The sequence below is a fragment of the Crotalus tigris genome, unplaced genomic scaffold (genome assembly GCF_016545835.1).
Source record: "Crotalus tigris isolate CLP2741 ecotype Arizona unplaced genomic scaffold, ASM1654583v1 scf7180000017551.9496454, whole genome shotgun sequence".
NCBI lineage: Eukaryota > Metazoa > Chordata > Lepidosauria > Squamata > Viperidae > Crotalus > Crotalus tigris.
This window is the reverse complement of record NW_024096469.1, coordinates 3,989,966-4,016,963: the sequence shown is the minus strand read 5'-3', so window position 1 is coordinate 4,016,963 and position 26,998 is coordinate 3,989,966. Positions and strand designations below refer to the sequence as shown.

The 26,998-nt window shown below is 41.6% G+C and overlaps 1 protein-coding gene across 2 annotated transcripts; it reads right to left on the bottom strand.

Annotated features, from left to right (window-relative positions):
• Positions 1-2,749: 2,749 nt before the first annotated feature.
• Positions 2,750-18,206, bottom strand: WFIKKN2 (WAP, follistatin/kazal, immunoglobulin, kunitz and netrin domain containing 2). 2 transcript variants are annotated; one of them, XM_039343938.1, is made up of 3 exons: positions 17,895-18,206; positions 14,135-14,407; positions 2,750-4,654 (listed from the first exon to the last, which is right to left on the bottom strand). In XM_039343938.1, the coding sequence occupies exons 2-3, from the start codon at positions 14,342-14,344 to the stop codon at positions 3,134-3,136; spliced, it is 1,731 nt and encodes a 576-aa protein (XP_039199872.1). In that variant the 5' UTR covers positions 14,345-14,407; positions 17,895-18,206; the 3' UTR covers positions 2,750-3,133. The 2 variants fall into 2 exon arrangements, with proteins under 2 accessions (XP_039199872.1, XP_039199862.1); XM_039343928.1 differs by lacking the exon at positions 17,895-18,206 and having other exon boundaries at positions 14,135-15,892.
• Between the last annotated feature and the right edge of the window lie 8,792 nt (positions 18,207-26,998).

Sequence of the window (26,998 nt, the reverse complement as noted above, 5' to 3'; positions counted from 1 at the left end):
AAAAAAGATCAAGTGAAACAAAGAATCACTGAGCATCTAGGACAGCACAAAAACAACAAAATAAGGTTGCATGCATTGAAGCTTGTTCCAAAGAAACAGCAAGCACAAGTATTAAAAGTTGTCAATTTTGTAATATCAAATACAAACACCACTGTAAGAAACAAATAACTAATGTACAGCATGGCTGCAGTTACAACTGAATACTCTGGACGCAAAATCAAGACAAAAGAAAAAGATACCAAACAGTGCACCACCAAAATGGAAGATCAGCCTGGAAAATAAGATCAGCAAGCTAAGATTAGAAACAAGTAAACTAGACCAGATAAAAGGAAAGAGGCTGAAGAATAAGAAGAGCAAAAAATACTTGATCAAGAAATATAGCCTAGAAACAAGAAAGATTAAATAAGCAATGGAAATAATAATGCAGCAAATAACAGCTATAGACAAGAAAATAAGTACATACAGTATGAAATTCAACTGCATACTATCTTCAATTTCAAGTTTGAATCTGAAAAGTTCCTACCCATCCATCAATAGAGACAATACAATAAACCAGCCAACAGCTAACAAAGAAAAAAGAGCACTTTGGGCACAGTTATGGACAACCCAAAGAAATATCCAAAGAACATAGCTTAACTAAAGAAGGTGGATAAGAATAAAAAAGAAGTTGAAATGAAAGCACTTGTTATAATAGTAGAAATCATGGAGAAAAGGATAAGGAAGATCAAGAATTGGTCAGCATCGAATGAAGATGAGCTGCATGGTTTTTGGTTGAAACATTTGATTGGTCTACATCTACTCATTGCCAAGCATTTAACGCCATACTGCAAGGAGATGAAATTGAAGATTGGTGAACCTCTGGCAAAACTTACCTGATAATGGAAAGGAAAAAATAATGAAAACTGAAGGAATCAAGATGCTCTACAGAAATAATATCAAGAGCCTGGATGAAGAAGATCACTACAAATACTTGGGCACATCCTTCAAGCTGACAACATCAAGCACACTTGGGCTAGAAGTGAATATATTATGAGATTGAAGAAGATCATAAAGTCCAAACTCAGTGGAGGAAATATCATCAAGGCAATTAACACTTGGGCAATTCCAGTCATTAGAAATATAGGTGGAATAATGGAATGGGCTCAAGCAGTATTAGAAACCCTGGATAAGAAGACTAGAAAAATAATGACAATGAATCTAGCCCTTCGTCAACACAGCAACATTGACAGACTCTCTTTAACCAAGGAGTATTGTTGGGCATGGAATGTAACAACTATAGCAGACAGTTGAAAAAGAAAAAAAGGTCATTGGAAGAAGATCTGAAGGACAGTGAAGTAGATGCACTGAAGTTGGTCCTCCATAAAGACTTACTGAATATCAAAGAAGCCAAACTGACTTACAAGAAAGACTAAATGAAGAACAGAAAATAGACATGGCAAGGCAAAGTATTACATGATCAGTATACAAAAACAAACCTAACAGGCAAAGCAGATAACAAGTTGTGGCAAGAGACCGAAGAGCTAAATTCTGGCTGCACAAGACTAAAGTCTTAAGAACAAATGCATAAGAAGCCAGAACTGAGAAGACAGCAACAGAAAGCAAACGCCACCTCTGCAAAGAAGCTGAAGAAACTGTGGACCACCTATTCAGCTGCTGCAAGAAGATCACACAGACTGACTACAACAGCATGACAAAGTACAATAATGCTGCCTTGGAATATCTGCAAGAAATACCACTTGCTTGCAAACATGAAATGATGGGGACCACAAAAAAAAAAAAAGACAAAATAATGGAAAATGAAGAAACTAAAGCGCTTTGGGACTTCAGTATTTGAACAGACAGCTACTTGACACATAACGCCCAATTGTCAGTAAGAAAGACAAAAAAGACTGGCCAGTGGGCGTTGCAGTACCTGGAGACAGCAGAATACAAAGGAAATAACTGGAGAAATTCAGTAACAGGGATGAGGATGCATAATGTTATTTTCTATTTTATTCTGGATTTTTGTTGAGAGAGAACCGTGCTAAGACTACTTGAAGCTTCATCATAGTTTTCCTTAATTCCCAGCTAAAAGTAGCACAAAATCACAACTGAGCAGAAGTTGGAAGGGGTTTGGAGAGCTGAGAAACTAATGCTGTTCCTCAGTGCAGTGCAAAATGTTTAATACTTAATGTGGTGCACAATTTGGGTAGGATAGTGCAGTGAGATCATAATATGTGGTTTTGCTTCCAGATTCATCATCTGATAGAACAGATCATTTGGAATGTGACTAGATGGACACACACTGTATAAAAATCTGCTACACAAATGTCTACTAAAGATGAAGTCCCTGCCTCAAAATCATTTCCAATCAAACAGATGCAGCCATAGATTGGTATAACAGCTATAATTATCGTGATTATAGGCAATAATTTACATATTCTTTTGCAATATACTGAAGTGTGTGATGTATTTCAGATGCCTTTCACAAACTTCTCTGTATTCCAAACAAGAGCTATTAGGGTAAGAGTTTGACTGTTTTAGCTCTGGACAAATGTTGCGAAATTGATGTGTGTGTGTGTGTGTGTGTGTGTGTGTGTTTTCTGAGATTTTCGCAGGTGTTTGTATGTAGGTCTTTGGTTATTCGGGTTTTCTCCCGTGTCAAATTGGAAGTGTCTTGGCGACGTTTCGACGAAGTCTCATTCGTCATCTTCAGGCTGGTGTTTTCGGCTTCATGCTTCTAGGAGCACGAAGCCAAAAAAACCAGCCTGAAGATGACAAATGAGACTTCGTCGAAACGTCGCCAAGACACTTCCAATTTGACGCGGGAGAAAACCCGAATAACCAAAGACACACACACATATATATATATGATGAAAATTGCATTGTTGACAAGCGATAAACACCAGATGGCATTTCTAGAGGGATAGATAGATCGAAATCTAAATATTAATTGCTGTTTGCTGCTATTTTAAAATACTTGTCAAAAAACAACAGCTCTCTTTCTGCTACATGCCATTCACTCCTTCATATGGGATACATAACCTATATCAGCAAACAGGAGTTACACAAGGGGTTTTCAGGATAAACCTATCGTTTGTTAGCACTATATAATGCACAAATCAGGAAAAGCCAGCGAGCTACTCTCTAGGCATTAGTGCAGTCCTAAGAACTCCTTTAATAGCTCACAGGTTTTCTTGTGGATGACCTCACGAAGTTTCCGAATGCGTCGGACACTTGAGGCCCCAACAAAACTATCCGGCTGTAAAACAGCCATTCCGTTGTAGACCTCACCCATGATGATGAGCTGGCCTTCCGTTGCCGTAATGTTGGGGCAGGGACAGCTCCAGTTCATGTTTAACAAGGTGATCTCTAAAGGCTCCCTTCCCAGGAACTGAAGCCCCATTTTATCATCCTTCAGAATCTCCTCCACCGTCACCAGGGCATGGCCAGACTCTTGGTCCTCTGTCAGCTCCATGACACGACCAAGAATCACAAAATCGCTCTTGCAGAAGCTGGTCACCAGCTTTTGCCGGGGTTTGCAAGCCTTGCAAACTTTACAGAGCCTATCCAGAGGGAAAGGACACAATTCTTCACAGGCCTCTCGGCTTTCAAAATTATTCTCGTTGCCTCCGCAACCTCCATAAATGAAAGACTGGCATTGTTTCGTCAAGCTGTTGTATGCCCACCGGGGCTCATAGGCTTTGCAGTGGCCTTGCAGGGCTGGCAAACTGCAGATGTTGATGGGGCCATTCATGCATGTCAACATACAGCTCTCGTAGGTCTCAAAATGATTGAGATTGCTATTACAGTTCCCATAAATGAAAGTAAAGCAGTTGTTTTTCTTTGCATCGTAATACCATCTGGTTTGCTCTTCTCCACAGTCTTCACTGTCAGGTTGCTTCAGGCACTCGTTGGTTGGGAAGTGAGTTTTATTCTGCACTGTTTCTGGAGAAGTAGCTTCTCCCTGGAGGACCGACAGTGGGAAATCTACCCTTAAAGAACCACCAAGGTTTTTGGCTGTGCAGGTGTAAATTCCTGCATCTTGTAGTTGTGTGTTATAGATTACCAGCTGGGCAATATTAGTGACAACGATATTTCCTTGGACATGGTTAGGCCTCATAATTATTTTCTCTTTATTCTCAGTCTCCTTCTCCCAAGTGATTTCTGGTTTAGGTCGACTAGTGACATCACAATGAAAGCTTACAGTCTCTCCGACGTAGACAGACTGATGAGTTGGGTTGTTGACTAAAACAGGTGCGAGGATGTCTGTGACGGTAGTCTCCAAGTAAGCGGTTGTGGGTGGAGCAGTAGTCTCTGCTGGGACAGGGCTGGTGTTTGGCCAGGTGAGATGATAGCGACAAGTCACTACATTGAGGGTGATGCCTTTGGTACACGCTTCTGCGTCCATGTAACACTTGTTGTAATAGGTGAGCCCATCAGATGCACATGTGAAACTTGGCTCCTTTTCACACCTGTCTTTGCATTTGCAGACTGGCTGCCCATCCCAGATATCACATTCTGAACCTTGCTGGATGCACATGAATCGGTCACACGTGGCTTCTTTGGGCATCCCAACCGGTCCTTTCTTCCCTCTCACATCCATGTACCGGGCTGCAACACAACTTCGTGTTCCACAAACGTTAGGGCAACATTTCTCAAAAGTCTCACACTCCTAAGGCAAAAGAAAACAAATGTGATAAAGTGTTTGTGGATAAATAAGGATTCTCATCAAGTCAGGAACTCCGTTAATGTCAGAGATCTCACTTTTGTGAAAGATAAGCATCACCCTACTTTTGCCGGTATGGCCATGATATTTGAAAGGGCAACTTTTATTTCATAATATCAGATAGTCAAGAATGGCAATGTATGTGCTTTAGCATGGTTTGTTAAAATTCCCCAAGGAATGTCTGGAACAGACAGCCTGGGCTATTTGATCTTTGGAGCTAGAACATCACAAATCAAAGTGGATTTATCAGTGACCCAGGAAGAACTATTCCAGTATTTCTCAACATTGCAATTTTAAGATGTCTGGATCTCAACTCCCAGAATTCCCCATACTGGCTGGGTATTAAAGTCCAGATACATAAAGTTGCTAAAGTTGAGAAACACTGTTCTAGCTTAGCGACAGAAGGCAGTACAGGAACTTCAATGTTTGAAGAGGTAGAAGGCTGGCAGGGATGGTTATGGCTCTTTCTTCTTTATAAAAATCTCCATCCACCCTAGAGCTAACAGGAAGCAATACCATCATGACATTTGCTGTTCCCATAACTCATCTCTATCCTTCTTTCTGTTGTCTCCATTCCCAGCCACCACCAGTCACAGCAATCACCTGACTTCCCTCCAAGACCATGGGTGTCAAAGACAGATTTATACCCCCATGAGGCCTCCCGTAGATAGTGCCAGATTAAGGTGACAAATGCACATTTAATTTTGCTGTAGCCGAGGTCAGCTCAAGCCTGCCCTCCTGCTGGATTGCAGAAGAGATGAAAGCAACACTATGAGGGATGTAGCAGAGAAAGGGACAATCAGGGCAACATGGGTTGTGTGGATGGAGAAAGCTCCTATGTGCAATTTACACTGATTTTTTTTTCTAATGGGTGCAAGAAAAACTACAAAAATTGTTAAAACCTTCTTTGCTTACATCGCCCTGATCATTAAAGCTAGATGAAATGCAATTACATTGAAATGGCAAATGGAAATAATTGATGACCATGTTGTCTGTTCTTTAGTCCTGCACACAATTTCTTGTAATGTTGATTTGATATTTAAGAGTTGGCTGGTGGCTGCATTCTAGAACAAGCAGAGAAACATCTGAATTCTTACTTGGAAGGCAAAGGGAGATACTATGGTCATGAATAATGTTCTGTATTTGCGATAAATTGGTCGAGTAACTTCACTAAAATTTATATATGCACCCATACATACTTACTGAAGAATAAATGCCATTGAAATTGGTGGAACTTGTTTCTGAGAAATAGAAATAGAACTGTCCTACATGTTTTGTTTACCTTGGCTATAGAACAAAGAAGCTGAGAAAAACAATTCATAGGCAGCCCCAAAAGCACTTTCTGTTCTCTTAAAAAATATATATATATAACTAGCTTATGAGTAAACTTTAGAGTATTATTAATAATTTCTTTTTTAATTTTTATTAGTTTTAGTATGGTTTAACAATATTGATTTGCTTATATTATTATGTTTATTTTTAATTTGTTTATATTTATGTTATAAGGGAGTTAAAGTGCGTAATGGACTTGGTTACTTGTATAGTTGGGTAATTTTTTTTTAGAGTTTGATTGTTTATTTGTAACCCTGTATTCAGCTCTGGGAAGTGGGGGAGGGGGGAGGGGTGGGTGGGTCTTGGGATGTATATTGTATAAAACTTTTCAATAATAATAAAAAAGTACAACAAAGACTAAAATACCAGCACAGACATCAGGTAAAAAACACAGTTATGCCACATGTATAATGACATAATCACACAAATGATGTGGTTTGCCACAAGTGATCTAATGTGTGTTATTTGTGCAATGACATCATGACTCATATGATGTCTATTGCCGCGCTCTCCCCGACTTGTCACTTTGTGGGTGCCATGAATATTAGTATCCCTATTGTCCAGATAAATACATCCTTTACAATATATCATATTTTAAACATTGTATCTCAAAAATGTAGCTGATAACATAAGAATCCCTCTTATCTTCCAGGGAGAACTCAATTAATATTTGAAAAATTACTTGTTAGCTGATAACACGTTTCCTTTTGTTAAGTCTATAACACAGATTTGTAATTATTTTCAAGTATATAGTATCTCTTCCATTCAAGGCTACAACATTCCAAATGACATCTACAAATAAGTAGCTACAGGTAGTCCTCGACTTATAACAGTTCGTTTAGTGACTGTTCAAAGCACTGAAAAAAGTGACTTATGACTGTTTCTCACAGTTACGACCTTTACAGCATCCCCACAATCATGTGATCAAAATTAAAATGCTCGGCAACTGGTGCGTCTTTATGACTGTTGCTGTGTCCCCGGGTCATGCCTATAAAACCTGGATCATTTTATCTGCTGCTCTTGCAACATTTGTTATTATTGAAATGCTTTTTATTTCATTTTCTAGAAACCTTAGCAATCTTGTCCATTGGTGGAGGTTTGCCTACAAAAATTAAACTTTTTAAACTTTCTCACAAGTAAAGTTAATAGGGGAAGGCAGATTCACTCAACAACCAGTTTACTAACTTACCAACTGTAGTGATTCACTTAACAATGGGGACAAGAAAGGTCAAAAAATGGGGCAAAAACTCACTTAACAAATGCCTTGCTTAACAACAGAAATTTTGAGCTCAGTTGTGGTCATATGTTGAAGACTACCTGTATTGACATCTTCCCTTCAGAAGCCTGCCCTCTTCCTTCAACATTGCAGAATTACCTAATAGTCATCATCAAGACGAAGACACTTTCCAGAGTCTGGACTAGTTTGTCCTCCTATGTGATGCTGATTCAAAATATGGCAGAATTTAGAACAGGGGTAGGCAACCTTGGCTCTTTTATGACTCGTGGTGGCTCAGGAATTCTGGGAGTTGAAGTCCACGAGTCATAAAAGAGCCAAGGTTGCCTACCCCTGGTTTAGAACAATCACGTTCATCAGTCCTGTAGAGGCTTCCTCTGAAGAAACTTGAGATGAGTGAAAATTTTATGGGATTCATTTTTATAGGAACTGATGAAAATTTTGCAAATGTATTCAGTGTGGGAGGGCAAGACTTAGGTTCTAAACCGTCCAATTGTAGGGGGAAAAAACAAACCAGAATATTGAGATATAGCCATCCCTCCATGTAACCTTACAACAACAATAGGGTTAGTTCTAGGAAAGTGTACATACTGTGGAATTGCAAAATGAGTGTTTGTTAAAAAAAATCAGGAGGCAAAGACGGGGGGGGGGAAAGGGTCAGGGAAAAAACATCTCAGTATTGATTGAGAAGATCCAAACAGTCAAAAAGTCCTTTTGGATCACTGGAAAACTGATTCAGGAATGAATGTTCAGACAGTGGTTCATAAGTTTCTGACGTCCAGAATACTTCTGAAGCCACCTTGACTTTGGGGGGAGGGGAATCAGATGGTGGTGATCAATGATGGGATTCAAATAGGTGAACAACCGATTCTCTATGTGGATGCCACTTCCGGAAGTCCATTCTGGGCCTGGGCAACAAAAAATTAGCTACCGGTTCTGCTGAAATGGTGTGAACTGGCTGAATCCCACCACTGGTGGTGATGTTCCAAAGAGCTTTTGAATAATTTTGTGTATTGTACCAACCATGATTCACCTTGGAGAAAGCAAGTCACACACATTGCTTACATCTTTACAGCTTCTTCAACATGCTCAATGCTTTTGAAGCATATCCAGACACACCCCCCCCCAAAATCAATCATCAGTTTGAATGATCTACAGAATCTAAATGTGAGCCACGTTGCATAAAAAGTTTTATTAAGAAATCCAATTCAAGCTACTCTTTAAACCATAAATAGTTTGGGATCTCACTGTCTGAATGAATATTAACTTCCTTATTGTAGGTAGTTCCTGACTTACAAGAGTTAATTTAGTGACCGTTCGAAGTTATAAAAGTGACATGACCATTTTTCACACTTAAGACTGTTGCTGCAACCCTGTGGTCACATCATCAACATTCAGACTCTTGGCGTAAAGGAGGGGAGAAGGAAGTAGGAAGGTTGGAGGAGAAGAGGAGAGGTGGGGAGAAAGGGGAGGAGAGTGGTGAAGGAAAGAGAAGAGGAGAGGAAGAAGAGGGAAGTAGGGAAGAGAAGAAAGGGAGAAAGAAGGTAGAGAAGAAGGAGTGTGGATACAGTGAAAGGGGAAATGAGCAAGCAACTCCAAAAGTCATGTGTATGTATTTATTTCATTTTATTAAAAGTATCTTATATATGAATGTAAAAAGAATGTATGTTAACATCTGATAAATATCACGGTATATGTGTGGGGGAGAGTTTGGAAAAATAAAAAAATATTAAAAAAAACATTCAGACTCTTGGCAATTGACTTATATTTTTGACGGTCGCAGTGTCCTGTCATGTGATCCCCTTTTGCGACCTTCTTACAAGCAAAGTCAATGGGGAAGCTAGATTTGCTTAACAACCATATTGCTAAGTTAACAACTGTAGTGATACACTTAACAACTGTGGCAAGAAAGGTCATAAAGTGGGGCAAGATTCACTTAACAACTGTCTCGCTTAGCAACAGAAATTTTGGGCTCAATTGTGATCCAAAGTCAAGGACTACCCGTATTTTGTCCACCCTTGGGAGGAGGAGATTCTAGTCCATGTGCCGCCACCCTCTAAAGATCAGCAGATGATCACATAGGTCTTCTCTGTATAGACCTAAACAATGGAGCAACTTCCCTCCCTTTTTTTTAACTGATTGTTTTCCTTTGATTTGGATCACAAAAGCTAAAACTTGCAATTGTGACATCTCTATCTGCGATACTCTTTTCATGTGCCATTGCTGCTTTCTATTTGCTATGTGTGCATGCCTTTTACTTAACTGAGAATGGACATCAGTCCAGTGGTGGGATTCAGCCAGTTCACACCACTTTGGCAGAACCTGTAGCTAATTTTTTGTTGCCCAGGTCCAGAATGGACTTCTGGAAGTGGCATCCACACAGAGAACCAGTTGTTCACATATTTGAATCCCACCACTGCATCTGACTAAAAGGCAGAATAGCAATGCTGAACAGTATTCAAATATCTGAATTGTTCTTCAGTTGGATGTTAAAAGAATCTGATCTCATTCTCAGGAATCTGCTAAGGCAGAGCACATGTTTCACATGTATAAAGTGCCAGGTTGAACTTTTACCTTATTCAAATAGCTTTGAAAAGACTCTGGAAGGACACACCGAACAATGCTAGAAGTCCATAAATATACAAGCCAAGATACACCAACCTTGCAATTAAAAGCTACTTCTTAGCTCCTGTTCTGGATGTTTTCTGCAGAACCCCAATTTCAGCTTGGTAGAGGAGACCAAGACACAATTTCTATCAAGTTTTCAAAATGCATCAAAAGTAATGCATGTACAAATTACATTTCATTGAAATACGTAAGACAAACCTGCATTTCTGTGCCTTTATAATAATAATAATAATGATAAAGTTGGAAGGGACCTTGGAGGTCATCTAATCCAACCCCCTGCTCAGGCAGGAAACCCTATACCATTTTGAACAAATGGCTGTCCAGTTTCTTCTTAAAAACTTCCATTGTTGGAGCATTCACCACTTCTGGAGGCAGGTTGTTCCACCGGTTAATTGTTCTAAGTTTCAGGATGTTTCTCTTTAGTTCTAGGTTGCTTCTCTCTTCGGTTATTCCCCCCCCCCCCCCGTTGCTTCTTGTCCTGCCTTCAGGCGCTTTGGAAAATAGCTTGACTCCCTCTTCTTTGTGGCAGCCCCTGAGATATTGGAACACAGCTATCATGTCCCCCCTCATCCTTCTCTTTGTTAAACTAGACATACCCAATTCCAGCAACCATTCCTTATATGTTTTAGCCTCCAGTCCCCTAATCATCTTTGTTGCTCTTCTCTGTACTATTTCTAGAGTCTCAACATCTTTTTTACATCGTGGTGACCAAAACTGGATGCAGTATTCCAAGTGTGGCCTTACCAAGGCATTGTAAAGTGGTATTAACACTTCACGTGATCTTGATTCTATCCCTCTGTTAATGCAGCCTAGCACTGTGTTGGCTTTTTTGGCAGCTGCAGCACACTGTTGGCTCATATCTAAGTGATTGTCCGAGATCCCTCTCACAGTTACTACTATTGAGCAAGGTGCCTCCTATACTATACCTGTGCATTTGGTTTTTCTTGCCTAAATGTAGAGCCTTACTTTATAGAAACCTTACTTTATAGAAAACTGGGTTTGCATTCATTTTGATACATTTTACCAAAGGTTCCAAAGTACACTTTACTCTTGGATAATATGCACTGATTTTGATGGAGCAGAATTCAGCCTTCCGCAAATTGGAACAACCCCCCTCCCCCAATATATTGAATATAATTCTCATGATATCCAGTAGGAATAATGAGAGACATAACGTCATAAAAAGTTACTTACTACTATTGATTCACCTAGCGTAGACTATACTAGAAGTCATCTGTGAAGTCTGGATGAGGACTAGAACAGTGGTTCTCAACCTGTGGGTCGGGACCCCATTTGGGGTCGAACGACCATTTCACAGGGGTCGCCAAACAAGGCTGTCCGCCATTTTTTCCCCTTTTCTTTGGCCATGCCCCTGGCACCCGGTGATGTATAAGTGGTTGGGAGTCATCACAACATGGGGAACTGTATTATGGGGTCGCGGCATTAGAAAGGTTGAGAACCACTGGACTAGAATGTAGTAGTTAATTCCTGTTTTTCTTTGATGCCGTCCAATTCTTATCTGGATTCTTGCAGACCAGAACCAGTTGCCTATTTTAGCTCAGTACTGATAAATAAACCCGATAAAAGACCTTTATGGTTTTTCTGATTCTATGTGGAGATTCCAAGGATTATACCTAGAACCATCAGTAAATTATCTCTTAGCACAGGGGTTCCCAACCGGGGGTACTTGCACCCCCCCCCGGGGGTGCGAGACCATATTCCAGGGGGTGCAAAACTTGGGTTTTCAAAATTATAGCGTATATGCATAATTCGTTGCTATTATTTCAAACTTTTGTTAAGGGGTGCGAGAATATATCAGAAGCGTTCTCGGGGTGCGAGGTATAGAAAAGGTTGGGAGCCGCTGTCTTAGCATATCCGAAAGACATTCAGCTTTCTAAAGAAGTCTTGATGGTGCATTTATTCTGTTTCTTTATCACATAACTAAGTTTTAATAGATAGTTTGCGGTCAGCAAATTAAAAAAGAAGCTTGTAATGAACTAAAAGAAAAGTACATAGCCATAAATATTTTTATGTGTTGCTTGTAGCTAATGGAAATCTGGTTCATCGATCAAAAGATGTACTATATGATTTGAAAGGAGAAAAACAGCAGGGCCTGCAACAAGCATGGTCACCCAGGTGAATGTCTGGATGCAGCCTTTGCTTTATGCACTGCTTTATTGTTTATTTTTCAGTATCTCAACTAACCCCTTGGGATTGCATCCAAAAATAGGCTCAACTTACTGCTTGACAGCTTGATTGTTAGTACCTAAATGGTAACGGCCCAGCTCAGCAGATATAAGGCTTATTGAGTCACAACTAAATCTAGATCTTCCCTGCTCATAAAAGGAAATGTCTTTATGGAACACCCCTTGATTTCAGTGTACTGGAAAATACTCAGGAGCTTCCTCACCTAGCCTAACTTTGTGGAAAGCTTGTGGCATCTCCCTAGCTTGTCTGGCTGGGTATAACTTGACTCCTCCCTTCCTCCCCCATTCTGCCATCTGCTTTGTGGCTTTTCTGTTAATATCTGATCATGGAGTCATTTTGCAAAACGTGGTTTCAGCTGACATAAGTGATGTGTATCTAGCATCAGTTGGGAAAGCGGTGGGTGGTAGCCAAGGCAAGTCAACCAAGCAGAGAGTCACATGTTCGTTCTTACTTTGTCCAGCTGGTGCACTGTCTACTTAAACAATGCCCTTCATCAGAAGAACAAAACAAAACAAATGAGTAAAAGAAACCACAACTTGCTTTTCTGCAAGAGACTTTTGCATTAATAGGCTGAGAATTTGATCCTGGGTTCCACTGGGGTGAGATGTTGCCGCTCTCATTATCCTTTAGAATCTGACCTTCCAGACATGCAGAGGACATGACATGACACTGTAATGCTTGATTTAGAATTTTTAGAATTCGGTGTTTTTTTCCCACATCAGTGCCTTTGAAGTCAGTGTATATACCCTGAAGTTTCAACAATCTTCTTTTCTTCCTGGAAAGGGAACTCAGTTCTGTGTTTTCTTGGTTCATCAATCCTCCTTAATTAATTAGAACGCATCCTTGGTCATTCATTTGTAAGGCGGCCCCCTTTGGATCTGTGCCTTCCTTACCCATTGCCATATAGTTATAGTTCAGTGTTTCTCAACCTTGACAATTTTAAGGCATGTGGACTTCAACTCCCAGAATTCCACAGCAGCAGTGCTGGCTGTGGAATTCTGAGAGTTGAAGTCCACATGCCTTAAAATTGTCAAGGTTGAGAAACACTGTAGCTGATCACACTGCATCGATATTTGTTTGCCACTTGCCTACCAAGTAGGCTGTGCCTACTTTTAGCACTGAATCAGCCCTACACATCAGGAGTGGCATCAAGAGTCTTCTCCAAGAGCTATTCGCCAATGAGAGCAAACTCTATTATTCTGGGCTGGTCCAGGAGGCAGAGAGACCACAAAGGAGTATGGAGAGGTGAAGCTGAGTTAGCAAAGCCAACTTCTCAAGAAGCAGTATTTCACCTCCCATCTTAAGTACATTTGCCTCTGGAATCGTCATTCAACACACATGCCAAGTTGTCATTTTTATACCGGTGCTGGATTTTGAAATAGGTGTGGATGAGGTCCTTTCCCTGGGAGACAATGCACACAGCTGTCTCCTGGAAGAAAACCCATACATCTCAAAGCAGTAAACACTGATTGACTGGCTGTTTCAAGAGCTCTGAGGCAGCAGGGGCTGGAGGGGGGGGGGGCATCTTGGAAGATTGAGGCAATTAAAATGGGCCCAGAGGGGAAGCTCTGCAGCACAGCGAGACCGTCATGCAAAGCCCCATGCTAAGAACTTCACTTGGCACTGCCTGGTTTTTCTCCCTTGATCATCCTGCCCTTGCAGTGATTAAAGCAGACCTTTCGTGATGTTGCTCCAGATGAAATTCAAAGGACTGATTCATGCATGAGGTTGCAACCATAGCAAGCTGGTGACCCCTGCCTTGGTCCCAGCAGGAGCATCGGATCGGGGTGTGAGCTACAAGATCAGAAGTCCTTGCAGGTTTCAAATCCTTCTCCCTTCTTCCTAGCAAGTTCTACTTTGCTCCTTACATCTTTTTTCTCCTACTGACTATTTTCCCAGAAAAACACCCACCCAGCCTCTTCTTGCTACAATAAACAGAGGCAACCGCCCAGCACAAGCAGTCAGTATCTATTTATAAGTGACTTTCAGCATTAAGAAGAGAAAAGAGAAAGGGCATCACTCACCAGGTCGGCATCACACTCTCTCCCACAGGTACTCTGTGCGTCAACCCAGAGATTGGGATTCATATCATTTGGACATATCCCGGCGTGAGAATATCGGATTGGAGGCAAAGCTGCACTTTTGAGCAGGAGCTGCAGAAGTAACACGATAAGGCGGTCCCAGGACAACATCCATATCCATATCCATCGCATGAATAGTTTGAAAAAGGACATCTTGGGTTAGCTCCGGAGAAAATACTGACAAATTGACTCAGGTCTGGGTGTGGCTGTGCTTGACTTGGAAAAAAAAAAAAAGAGCTGAAACAAAGGAAGCAACTACACCTGTTTTCTCTGTGTCCTTTCTACCTTGCTCAGTGGGTGCAATCTGATCTGGACCTTGTTGGATTCAAAGTCTTGGGAAGTCGCCCCCTTATTTTAAGCGAAAGGCTCTTAGTCCAAGTCAGAGTTAGCTGTATTTATACCCTGCTGCTCTACAACAACTTGGAAAAAAAGTAAACTCTATTTCTGTGACAGGCACACGCTTCTTATGTCCTGGTGGCAGTCGTACAGATTTGTTACAAGGAGAGGGAAGGAAAAAAAAAAAAAAAGCTGGAGAGATTTTTAAAGGCTGGAACAGCTACGGTGGGACCCCTGCATGTTTCTGAATGGAAGGAGGCCTTCTTAACCCCTTTAGGCCTAAAGTACTTCCCTATGCAAGAATGGCATTTACTTCTGAAAGACTGCTTGTCTAGATAATATGAACCTACAGTCCGAGGGATTTCCCTATGCCAAGGGAATATATACAATCGTTCATTTTAAAAGGGGCAGCTTAGCGGGATTGAAGCAATTAAAGCTGGGGGGAAAAATAACTTTAATAGAAATAAAAGAAACGTGGAGGGAGAGGAAGAGAAATAACAAGTTTTAAATGGAGATCGGGAGGACAGCATGTCTTTACAAACGACCCCCCCCCCACACACACCACAAGTCTCTCATCTGCTTTATTTGTCTTTTTTCCCCCCCAAGTTTCTTTTTTGCTGCACTCCAACCCCACCATGGGAAATTTAAAAAAAATTCCTTCACAGTTCATGAACATGAGACCCCTATTGTACGACTTTTTGCTGACCTCTTTAAGGAAAAAAAAAAAATAGGAACAGTTTAACTCTATGGAAACCTGCATAAAGGAATGTACTGCTTGTTTGGTGCAGAGGAGGGGGAGAAAGGGGAAAACACCACTGACTTCCAGCCAGGGTAATCATGACAGGAAGAGTTTCTGAGACCTATCAAGAAGAAAAAAAAAACCCTTTTCAAGGACCAGAGGGAGAAGGCCTGGAAGATGGGAGGAAAAGGCTGATGGTGAACATCTGGAAGGCAGGGAAAGCAATGGCTCCCCTCCACGCTTGAGGTACCGCTCTGTCTCTGTGTCTGCTATGAAAAGCATGTGCTGGCTGGGATCCAAAGAAGACTTTAGGTGAGATGGAGAGCTAGCGCATGCCCGGAGGGTCTTTTGCTTTGAAGTAATCGACCCTGTTGGAACTGCACCCTTCAGAAATTGCTTCTGAATCCACTCTGAGAACAGAAGGCACACGTGCGCACGTGCATGCAAGGATGTGCATGACCTTAGACATGTGGCTGATGTGGAGAAGCAGCAGCAGCAGCAGCCACTGCATGCACAGCAGAATGAGCAGCACCTCTCTTAATCTGAGCAATGCTAGAGGTTCCCCTCTGGGTAGACTTTCCAGAATGGCCAGATTGCAGGCATTGGTGGCACATGCTTGATCCTTGGTTGAGCTTTTCCTTCTGTTTCCCTCTCTGACTTGAGTTCAAAGGCTTGACAGAATGAGAGCCTTCTAAAATAAATTTAAGTTCTGGAGTCTTATGTTTCACATATCCTGCAAACTGCAGTGGTTCTGTAACTTCTAGGGACCAATGAAATGTGTGAGGGAAAAAAAGTACTGCATTCCTGCCTCACTGCAATGGTTAAAATGATGTTTTCCTCCCTGTGTCACACCCAGATACTATTGTTGTTTCATCCTTAAAACTCAATCACTGGTAACAGGACCTGGCTGATTATTTTACTTTTCAATCAACTATGATAGAAGAGTGCTAAAAGTGGTAAATCGCACATATTTTCTTTCTGGTGGCTCTGCAAAGACATGGGGTATTCTTATTTTGGAGCATCATATTATGGGACAGCTACCCGAAGTCTGCCTGCTAATGCAAGCAGTATCATAAGTTCTGTATCTCAGACTAATGCCAGTTTACTGCATGGGTTCAGCTAACATGTGGCATTCTGCACAACACTGTTTTCATTTTGTTTTGAAACCAATCCACATCACTCCGCTACAATGGAAGCAGAGCAAGAGTTCACTTGTACCTGCAAGATGGGAGGCACTGATGGGAACAGGAGTAAACTACTAGAAAAACTGGTTGCCTACGACATCTAGAACCTTTCCTGACTGCTACTTTGAAGGTCTCTCCACCCATTCTTGAGGTGGAAGGAAACTATACCAGCAGTTGCTATTGGCTCTCTTTATCTTTCTTCCACCTCTATTCCTGCAGTCATCTTGCTTTCCCCAAAGTAAAGTATGGATGAACCAGATAAAAAGACCTGGAAAAAAGACTAAATAAATTTAATAAGTAAGCAAGCAAGCAAGCAAATAAATAAATATATGTGTGTACCCACTTTGTGCTCTTCTTGGATTATCTCTACACGAATGTATTTGAAATTAGAACAACCTTAATTATATTTATACAATGTATACAAAATTCCTCAAGTGAGGAAAAACCCAATAAGGGATGCAATAAATAAATAAAATTAAGATTGCTCTAATTTCAAATACATTAAGAGTTTGGGGCATATATCTTCTCTGTCGAATAGGATGGTGGACAAAATTAATAGGTCCATTGGGGGATGTTTGAAACTTTGGAAGGACTCTATTTTAATCAAGGGAGAAGAAAGCTGAGAAGAGAATGGGCAATCTTTTTTCCCCCTTGTATCAGTCAGTCTCTAAGTTGGTGACTGCCCTTTCACCAAATCCAAGTCCAAACCTCACCCACCAGGGCTTGATACTCTTTCTACTTCTATTCGACATCTACATGAAACTGTTGGGTGAGATCATCCATCACCACGAACTGAGATATCATCAATCAGCTGATGATACTCATCTGTAAATCTCCAGTTGGTGCAAAATGCAGCAGCCTGCATGGTTTTGTGCAGACCTAGGTGTGCACATGTATCACCTCTCCTGCTGGTTGCCGATTTGCTTCTGGGTGCAATTCAAGGTGTTGGTTGTCACCTTTAAAGCCTTCATGGCTTGGGACCAGGTTATCTGAGGGATCGTCTCTTGCTGATCACATCCACCTGACCCACTAGATCAGGGATGCTAGGAATGTTGCAGGTCCCATCCCCTAAGGAGGTACATCTGGTGGGACCCTGAAGAAGGGCCTTCTCTGTGGTGGCTCCCTCCCTCTGGAATATCATCTCTCTGGAAATTAGACTGGTCCTCACTGTGACATTCGTTCGGAAGACCCTGAAGATGTGGTTCTGCTGGGGGGCCTGGGGAACCCAGAGTGGGATGGAGCCAATTAAATGGCTAGTACAAATGTGTGTTGTTGCCGGAGTAGTGGGATGATGGGGGTTATTATTTTATTATTATTATTTTATTATTATTTTTTATTATTTTCATTTCTTTTATATTGCACTGTATTTTTGTTTCCTGTAAGCCACCTTGAGTCACCATGAGCGAGAAGGCAGCAATATAAATTTTCCAAATAAAATAAAAACCTGGAGCTCTAACAATGCTTCAAAGAAGATGTTCAAACTTTGATACTGGGATTTTCATATCATGTGCATCATGCTCCTTCTGGACTGTCCTGTCATATCCTGGCAATTCTGACAAGTGGTTGTTTGAAAAGATGAAACCTTGGTTGGCTGCATTTGTCTTCTTCCTATGCAAATTTGGGAGAAAACAACTATCAAATAAGATAGCAAGATCTGGCCCATAGAATCGCCAAGAGTCGGACATGGCTGAATTGGTAACATCATCATATCATCATCATCATCATCCTTAGGAGGACTTGGCATGCAGTACACTTATCTTTCTAGCTACGCTTTTTAACCCCCTATATAAACTATTAGGCTTTCTGGGGTCCCAATTTATCATCCGTAACAAACCGTTACTTTGGGACAGAAGCCAACTTTCCCCCTCCCCAGAATGCCTTACCTCATGTTGAAGTAAAGCCCACTTTTTCTTTTTTGCCCATCTAAACAGGTATGCCAAAACCATAAAGACAAGGCTGTAAAAAAAGCAACCACATCACTGAACCAGAACTCTAGAAACCAGTAACGCCAGATGAGAAACCATATATTCAAGAATAAATGCATCCTCCAGAGAGAGAAAAAACATTCTTCCATGCAGGGCAGAATTCCATGTGAAGAATTCTTTCTTCCTTTCTGGGAAACTACAGCTGCTTCTTGCTTTCCAGCAGGGTGGATGGAGTCCGCCCTCTGATGCCAGGTCAAAGAGTGGAAACCTGGCTTCCTTTCTTAAAAACTGGCCAGTGGACCTAGGATTAGGTTCATTCCTTACATTATACGGTAGTTTGGGATTTCCAGGCCAATGTGCCTTCTCAACCATTTAGGATCCGTGTTCCTTAATGCCTGCACGGAGAACGCTTTTAAAAAAAAACTCTTGGTAACTATGAAAAAGCATCTGTCTTTGCAGAAGGATATGAGTAGCAAGCTATTGAACACAAGGTGTGCCTTCAAAAAGAGCCATGGGCTCTTTTTTTTTTTTTTACCACAGTCGGACTAATTTCCTTGAACATATTACACAACTATAACAAGTATGGGAAAATAGCATTTTACAATTAAAACCGGTTCATTTCCTGTTTCTCCCCCAATGTGCATATCATGCACAGAAACGTACACTCACAGCCATTTACAATTCTTGTATGTTTAGGCTTAAAACAGATTGAGGTTTAGTGTGGGCTGTGTATTGTAAATGGAGACTCTGTGGAGAAGGGACTGGAAGGCTTTGCAATCCTCCCATTCACCTTGGTCCAGGCACAGGGGTAGGCAACCTTGGCCCTTTTATGACTGGTGGACTCTGTGAGTTGAAGTCCACGAGTCATAAAAGAGCCAAGGTTGCCTACCCCTGGTCCAGGGACACAAACAGGTTACAGAGGTGGGCAGAGAAGAGTGGTAGAAAACATGCAGCAATTCAGATTAATGTCAGATGAGTTCACTTTATCATTCAAGTGGTTCAACTGCCTTAAAACATTTTGCTTAAGACCAATGGGCTTGTTTACCTATAGCGACATATGACTTCAAGCTTTGCAATGGATTTTGGTATACAGAATCTCAACAAAGAAGTACATCAATTTGTACTGATGTACTTCCTTCTTTTAGTTCAGGGAACAAATAAGTTGGGAGTGAAAGAAGGCATTTGTATTGTTCACTAAATGTTGACAAGTTATAAACCATGTGCTTTTCAGTTATTTAAAGAACTCTTGGAAATTGGCTGAATAGTCTTATGAACTTTATAAAGAATAGCACATTGAGAGTTGGTTCTTGATGTATTTTTAAAAAGACTGTAAATGCTTAAGATGCCCTTGAAATTGCCAAGAGTCTTTTGCATATTGTTCACTTATCCAATATTCAGCATCTCAAAATGGCATTTAGAACGTATCTTAATGTATATTAAATGTCATTGAAAATATTAATTGCTTAAATTTATAAACAGATAATTACCAGAATTTCTAATCCCTAAAAACAGTTTTGCCTTTCTTAGATACAATGCACAAGCTTTTATGCCAGGACATTTCTGACAAGCACCAGAGAAATCCGAAGATCTAGGAAGTTCAAATTGTATAAAGATTTATTGCAAGCTCGAGAATGAGAATCTGAACTACTAAAGGCCTAAGCAATTTGGCGATAAATAAGAGTCAAAGAAATTCAAGGTAGGCTAGACTTAGATCTCTTGAGGGCATGCAGGGACTCATGACTCATGCATTTGACCCCTCACCTGGGCTCAGCCTGGTGTTCTTCTACAATTTCCTAGAAAAGCAATTTTTCTTCTCTCCCCATGCAAAGTGACATGAACTCTACATACAGAGAATGCTTTCCATGCTAGTGAGAATTTGATTTGTACCTCGTGTTTCAGTCATAGTTAACTACAATGCTTAGCTATAAACTCTGATTGCAAATCAAAACACCCATTCAAACTCAAGGCAGCCTACAGCAAAAATAAAATAAACTATAATAACATATGGATGGTAAACCCAGCAATAGAATTTGGAACATTCGTGAGAAAAACACAAAGCAATTTAAAGGTGAAAGCAACTAGCTTATGGTTCAGCTGGTATATAAATCCAGCTTCTGTGTGCACAGATGTGCCTGCTTGTTCCATAAGCACAAGTCTATGTAATATGAAACTGAAATTAGAAGAGCAGCATATGGACCCTTCTCCTGTGTTACAAATATTTAGTGTACTGCTGAAAAATTGGAATTAAAGGTTAATTTGGATTTTAATAGTGTAGGCCTGAGGGTTTCCATGTTGATGCACATACACCCAAATTCTAGAACTCTGTCATATTCTGTCGTAATACAGTTATACTTTATTTCAGTGGTGGGATTCAAATATGTGAACAATCAGTTCTCTGTGTGGATGCTGCTTCTGGAAGTCCCTTCTGGGCCTGGACAACAAAAAATTAGCTACCAGTTCTGCCAAAGTGGTGCAAACTGGCTGAATCCCACCACTGCTTATCTCAGTTGCAAACTGGACAATCCCTAAATATCAGAAAACAGCAAGAGCCCCCTGTAACTCCATGATGTTATCTGGTGGTCATCTTGATTTCTGCACACCTAATATGTCAGCTGCCACATGAATTGCCAAGCCACCAGAACAAGGGAAGCAGGAAGCTTGCCTGGCCATTTTTTTGTTTGCTTGTTTGTTTTTCCACTTACCAGAAAAGCCAAGCGCCCAGAAAAACAATAGGACCATCCCTTTTTTAAAAAGTGTACTCTTTGAATAAATCTTTTAGCTTATAAATCTCTGTGATATGCACCATGGATGCACAATCATTGGATCCTGTAGACCAAAGGCCCCCAACTTTTGGGGCACCAGGTACCAGTTCTCCGCGGACCAGAGAGGGTATGGTTTCATGTGCTGCTTGCATCCATGGATGGGGCTTCGATTGTTTGCGCAGCCCAATTGCTGGCATACTGCCACCCGGTGCTGCTCCATGGACCGGGGGTTGGGCACATCTGCCATAGATATCTTGAGCAGATGCAAGAATATAAATAGTCTTCAGTTTTCCACCATTTCTTTAGCGATTATTCAAAGTTACAACAGCCCTGAAAAAAAATGCCTTACAACCAGTTCTCGCACTTAGGGCTGTTGCAGCATTCCCATGTCACATGATCAAAATTCAGGCATTGATCAACTGTATATATTTACGATGGCTGCGACGTCCCAGTGTCATGGAATTGCCATTTGCAATGTTCCCAGCCAGCAAAGTCAATGGAGGAAGCTAGATTGGCTTAATGACTGTGTGATCATACACTTGACCACTGCCCTGATTTGTTTAACAACAGTGGCAAACAGAAATTCTGGTCCCAACTGTGGTCATAAGTTGAGGACTCTCTGTGTTTCAGGAGCTCACCCTTATTACATGCTTATGAAAATAAAATCTGACTTGGTCACCACTCCAATGGCTTGGAATAGTCACTGACGAACCAAAGGACAGGCTCAGTAATTTGGATCATAATTAATAGGAAGGCAAAGGCTGTCTGTCATCCCAGGCATCAAGTGTCAGAAGGGATAAATTTAAGGAGCTTCCACAGGACTGTTGTTTTTGCTCCTCGATGACAGTTTGAAGGTGACCTCCAGTTGGCTGCACTTCTGTTAACCTCCAGTCACTGAGAACAGGCTGGCTCCCCTCCAGTGTATCATTAGGAGAGTGCCCAAAATGACATCCAAACGATGTTCTGCTCCTGAGCCACAATAGTTCCTAGAGTCACAAAAATCCCCCAAGTTCTGTATTGTTCCTCCCTGGACTTTAACTCATTTTTTTCTGAGCAGTTGCCAGGCGGGGAACTTGCTGCATTAAAATAAAGCACTGATCTGGGAGACAATATTGCAAGGGGGCAAGACATTTGAAAATTATCCTTCTGTATGGCTGACAAGAGAGCACAGTGTTGAAAGATTTGAAAGACCAAGTTGGGGTTAGACTGTCACAAAGAAAATCTATCTTTATGGATACTCAGAGTCAAAAACAACGTGATGGCGCATCATCAATCAGCCACTGGCTGACAGTCCAGGTTCTTTTGGAAAGAATTTCATTAAGCTGTTACTGCTTCTGTACATCAGACTCAATGTAGCCTTCTCTCCATTTATAATAATTTTACTGTAATATTACCATTTTGTCAAATCACTAATGCCATAGACCAGTGTTTCCCAAACTTGACAATTTTAAGGCATGTGGACTTCAACTCCCAGAATTCCACAGCCAGCGTTGCTGGCTGTGGAATTCTGGGAGTTGAAGTCCTCATGCCTTAAAATTGTCAAGTTTGGGAAACACTGCCATAGACCCAGTTTGATTTAGTATTTAAGGTGCCAGGCTAGAAACCGGGAGAGTGGGTGTTCTAGTCCACCGTAGGCATGAAGGCTGGCTTGGAGACTTTGGGCCAGTCAGTCTCAGCCCACAATATCAGGCTGGGGAAACAAGCTTGTAGTCAATTCATGTCACAACCAATACTTGGCTGATTCAAAGAAAGCGGACCCTGCGCTTGCAGGAAAAGGCTAAAAAAATAAATAAATCAATTAATGCCATAAATTAGCCCAGCTCCTATACAAAGGTTCGGGAATAAGTGCAAAGGGGAAAAAATGCATTTCGCAATCATATCTTGTTTCTGCTTCCTCTACAACATCTGGAATGTGGTACAGCTGGGATGGTAGAAGCAGCAGTCCTCCCCCCCCACGCACCCCCCCCCACCTTCCCTGTGTGGCTGCCTGTCTGGCCCATTAAAAAAACATCAGGCGTCTTGCTGAGTCCGGAAGCCCCACAGAATTGCCTAAACCTGGCTGGAGGCAATGTCAGAAACACAGCCTCCCTTTCCTGCATCCCAGCTTTCCTCATTTAACATGGTCTCTTGCTTCAAGGCTTAGGACTTGGCTTGCTACCAGGCTGATTTAAAAAGGGAAAGACCCTTCAGAGTCAGGCTTAATTCTTGGTGACTCCACAAACATAACTCTACAGGGGTTTTTTTTTCCTGGCAACACTATGGAAGTCAAAAAATATCTCCAGCTTCTAGGATGTTTTTGGGACTTCCCAGAACTCACTAGAGACATCCCATCCAAGGACTAACTTAGATTCCAAGTTCAACCCAGTTTGCAAGATCTAATCTTGCTGACAGCCAATCACTGTTCAATGTTTCTTTCCCCCTTGCTCACAAAAATTCCCATAGTGTGCATGCAGTCAAATAGAAATCTTTTGAGATGTTTACACGTAGGCTGTAAACAATAAAGCAAAGTTTTAGTTGGTGTCTTTCTTTCTTTCTTTCTTTCTTTCTTTCTTTCTTTCTTTCTTTCTTTCTTTCTTTCTTTCTTTCTTTCTTTCTTTCTTTCTTTCTTTTTCTCCAGAGGATTACAAATGCATACAGTGCATGTGGAAAACAACTTTGTAATCCAAGTATTTTATTCATTAGGTTTTGGCACAGATACTTACTACATCCTGTGTAAGCTTTTTTTTGGTTTAAATAGCAGCTTAGTATGACACATTCCCAGGGAGTACTTAAAATTCTTACAGCTTTGTTAACAACAGAGTCTCATGTACTATACTGTTGTTTCAGTTGACTAAATAAAGATGTTTTATAGCACAAAACAGACTCCAAAGACACTATCATAATTCCAGAGATTTTACCCCCAAACCCTCACAAATCAGTCTGAAACCAACTTCCAGCCATTTTTGCTTCTTTCTCAAACATAGGGAATAAAGCAGAAAACAGCAGGAATCAAATAGCTCTCCCCATAGAAAAGGGCAAAGGAGAAAACCAATGTGGTCCTGCTCTATAAGCTATCTCTGGCCACTCAGAATAGCCTGTGACTAGAGTGGCCTGGAAGACCTGTAAAATAAAATAATAAATAAAAATAGAATAGCAGACTCCACCTTCTCAAAAAATAAAATAAAATAATAAAATAAAGTAAAATTAAAACTAAACTAAAATAATATAAAATAAAATAATTAAAATAAATTTTAAAAAATAAAATAAAATAATAAAAGGTAAGAGAGTTAACCCTAAGTCCTCCACCTGTCCTTTTCATTGCCTGAATTTGTGCACGTCTGTCTGGTTTCTCAAACAATTCTGAAAGCTTGCTATGATGAGAAGTCAAAAATGTCAGCAGAAGCATCACAGTCCCTTCATGGCTTCCCAGCTGCCCTCCTGCCTTCCTTTGTTGCTTTTGAAAGCCCTTGTGAGACGGGAAGATGACATGATTGCTGGGTTATAGTGGTTGGATGAAGAGGCCATTCTAAACATTGTAGGAAAAGAGTAACTCCCGGAATAGGATGTTGAGTCTCTACCGGGCCAGGGGATGTGGGGAAGGGGGGGGGGAGAGTCAGAGCTAGCTTGAGCCCAAGAGCCAGAGTGAGGCCAAAGTTCCCCACAGTGAGAAAACAGACCCCCCACAAGGTTGGCAGAGCTGCACCAATTCCACAGAAAAGCCTAGTCTTAGTGTAGTTTCCAACACAGTGGACCTGAGTCAGAAGTAAATGGACTCCACTCCCCTAAATATTGGGAAGCCAAGGAGATCTGGAGCCGATCACAAAGGGAAGCAAAATGTGGAATGAGGAACTGTGAAGATGAAGTGTGATAAAATGAGGAATTACATCCAAGCATGGCAGGTTAACAGATCCTCCCTGCTGGGGAATTCTCTGGTTGGAATTAGCCTCCTTGCTAAAGGAGGCTGCTTTATGCACTCAGGTGGGCTTAAGGGAAAAGAGAGACCCCAGCCACTCACGGTCCGTGGAACTTCAGGCAGACTCCACTGAGAATGGAGCTCTCAGCTGATGTTTAGTTCAAACAGGAAGTTCCTAATCCTAAGGTGACCAACTTTTTTGCAATGGAAAGGAGGACATAAATAAATTGAAGAAAAAAATATCATAAATAAAAGAACCATTTTATTCATTGCAACAATAATACAGACAACTTGCATGTGCAAAGTTTGCCAGCCGGGTGTTTTGGCGTGCTCAGCAGCAATTCCTATTGGCTTTCAAAAGCCAATAGGGGGAGTAGCACAGCTCATGCAAAAGTTGAAAAAAAAAACATCAAAAAAGGTGCCTGAACGCCGTTCTGAGCGTTCTATGAGAAAAAAAAGCCCTGCAGATTAGTCTTAAAATATCGAAAAGGAGGATATGTAGGAGGACACTTTTTGAGGGAGGACAGTTGCTTTGAAGACGAGTTTGCTATCCTGTAGGTCAGCGGTTCTCAACCTATGGGTCGCGACCCCATTTGGGGTCGATCGACCATTTTTCGGGGGTCGCCAAAGGCGGCGATCCGCCATTTTCTCCCCTCAGGGGGCGGCGCTGCCGTTCATGCGCGCCGCGCATGGGGGCGCCACCACGCATGCGCACCGCGCATGCGCAGAATGTTTGTGTGACGGGGGTCGCCGTCACACAAACGTTGAGAACCACTGCTGTAGGTGGTATGTGCTGGAAGCTTTGCATTAAAAATCAGTTTGATCTATTTTATCATTCTAGCAGGGACCCGTCTCTCCCAACCAACTCTCTCTCCCCCCCCCCCCAGGTCCGTTTCTCCTTTTGCTTCCTATCCTAATCCTTTCCAAACCAGTTTGAATTTGGGTCAAAACAAATACTGTAATGAGGCTTTCTTAGGCAGATGAAGGATGTTTATGCCTAACGTTCATGCCCGCAGATGTTACTCTTCGCCAGTTCCATGCATAATGAATGTGATGAGGCAGCAGACAATGTCTCCCTTAGGTTGCAAATGGTGTCACAGATGATGCCCTTCCCTGATGCTCTCTTTCTCCCTGTTCTCCCCACATCCTGCAACTTGTCACCCTTCTAAATCCCTTCACCCGAGTGGGTGAATGGCCAGCTTGCTTATACCTCTGATGAGAGAACCATGGCCACTTTGAATTCGGCTCACTCCAACCTGATACCGAATACCCATTTGTGGATGAACCCTCCCAGCCCCCATGTTGGAAGAAACTGGATCGCTAAGCTGCCTCGCCTGGCTTGAGCCGAGGGGGAGGGGGAGGAATCTGCACCTGTTGCTGCTCCCTTGCTCTAGAGTGATATATATTCATGACATCATGCATGTCCCTGGCATGAGGACAGAGCAGGCGAGGTGACCCCCCCCCCTCCTCCACGCCTCTCCTGCTCTCAAAGCAAAGCTATGCATGAAGGGAGCCTAAACAAACAGTCCAGGAGGCTGTTGGCGTGCCAGCCAGCAGCAGCCTCTGGCCCTTTGCATAGTCGTTCTGTTTTCCTTCAATATAAATAGCCCGACACTTTAGCATGTGTTAATGTGCAATGCATAGCCAAGAGATGGCTTTGGAAGCTGACGCTATTCCAAGAGTCACTGTTAACCATTGTTTCCACCAGCCCACAAAAGGAAGGAGGTGGCCAGTTACAAAATGCACCTTACTCTCCATTGACCCCCTCCTAACTATCTAAGATGCTCTTTAATCACCCGAAAGTATCTTTCTCAGGTTTTTCTGCAGCAAATCCAACATGTTACTTAGTTTAAATCTGCTTCTAGTCCCTGGCATTGCAGCATTCTAATTTTCCATTAAAAACGATTAAATAATATTTTAAAACATTGGCAACCTGGACTGGAGGGAATTTGCTGTGCTTCATAGATAG

Excerpts from the sequence above, each read along its gene's own strand:
- WFIKKN2 (XM_039343938.1), bottom strand. The coding sequence starts at position 14,344 with ATGTCCTTTTTCAAACTATTCATGCGATGGATATGGATATGGATGTTG. Across the intron at positions 4,655-14,134 it reads GAGAGTGTGATGCCGACCTG|GAGTGTGAGACTTTTGAGAA; the intron begins GTGAGTGATGCC and ends CTTTTGCCTTAG.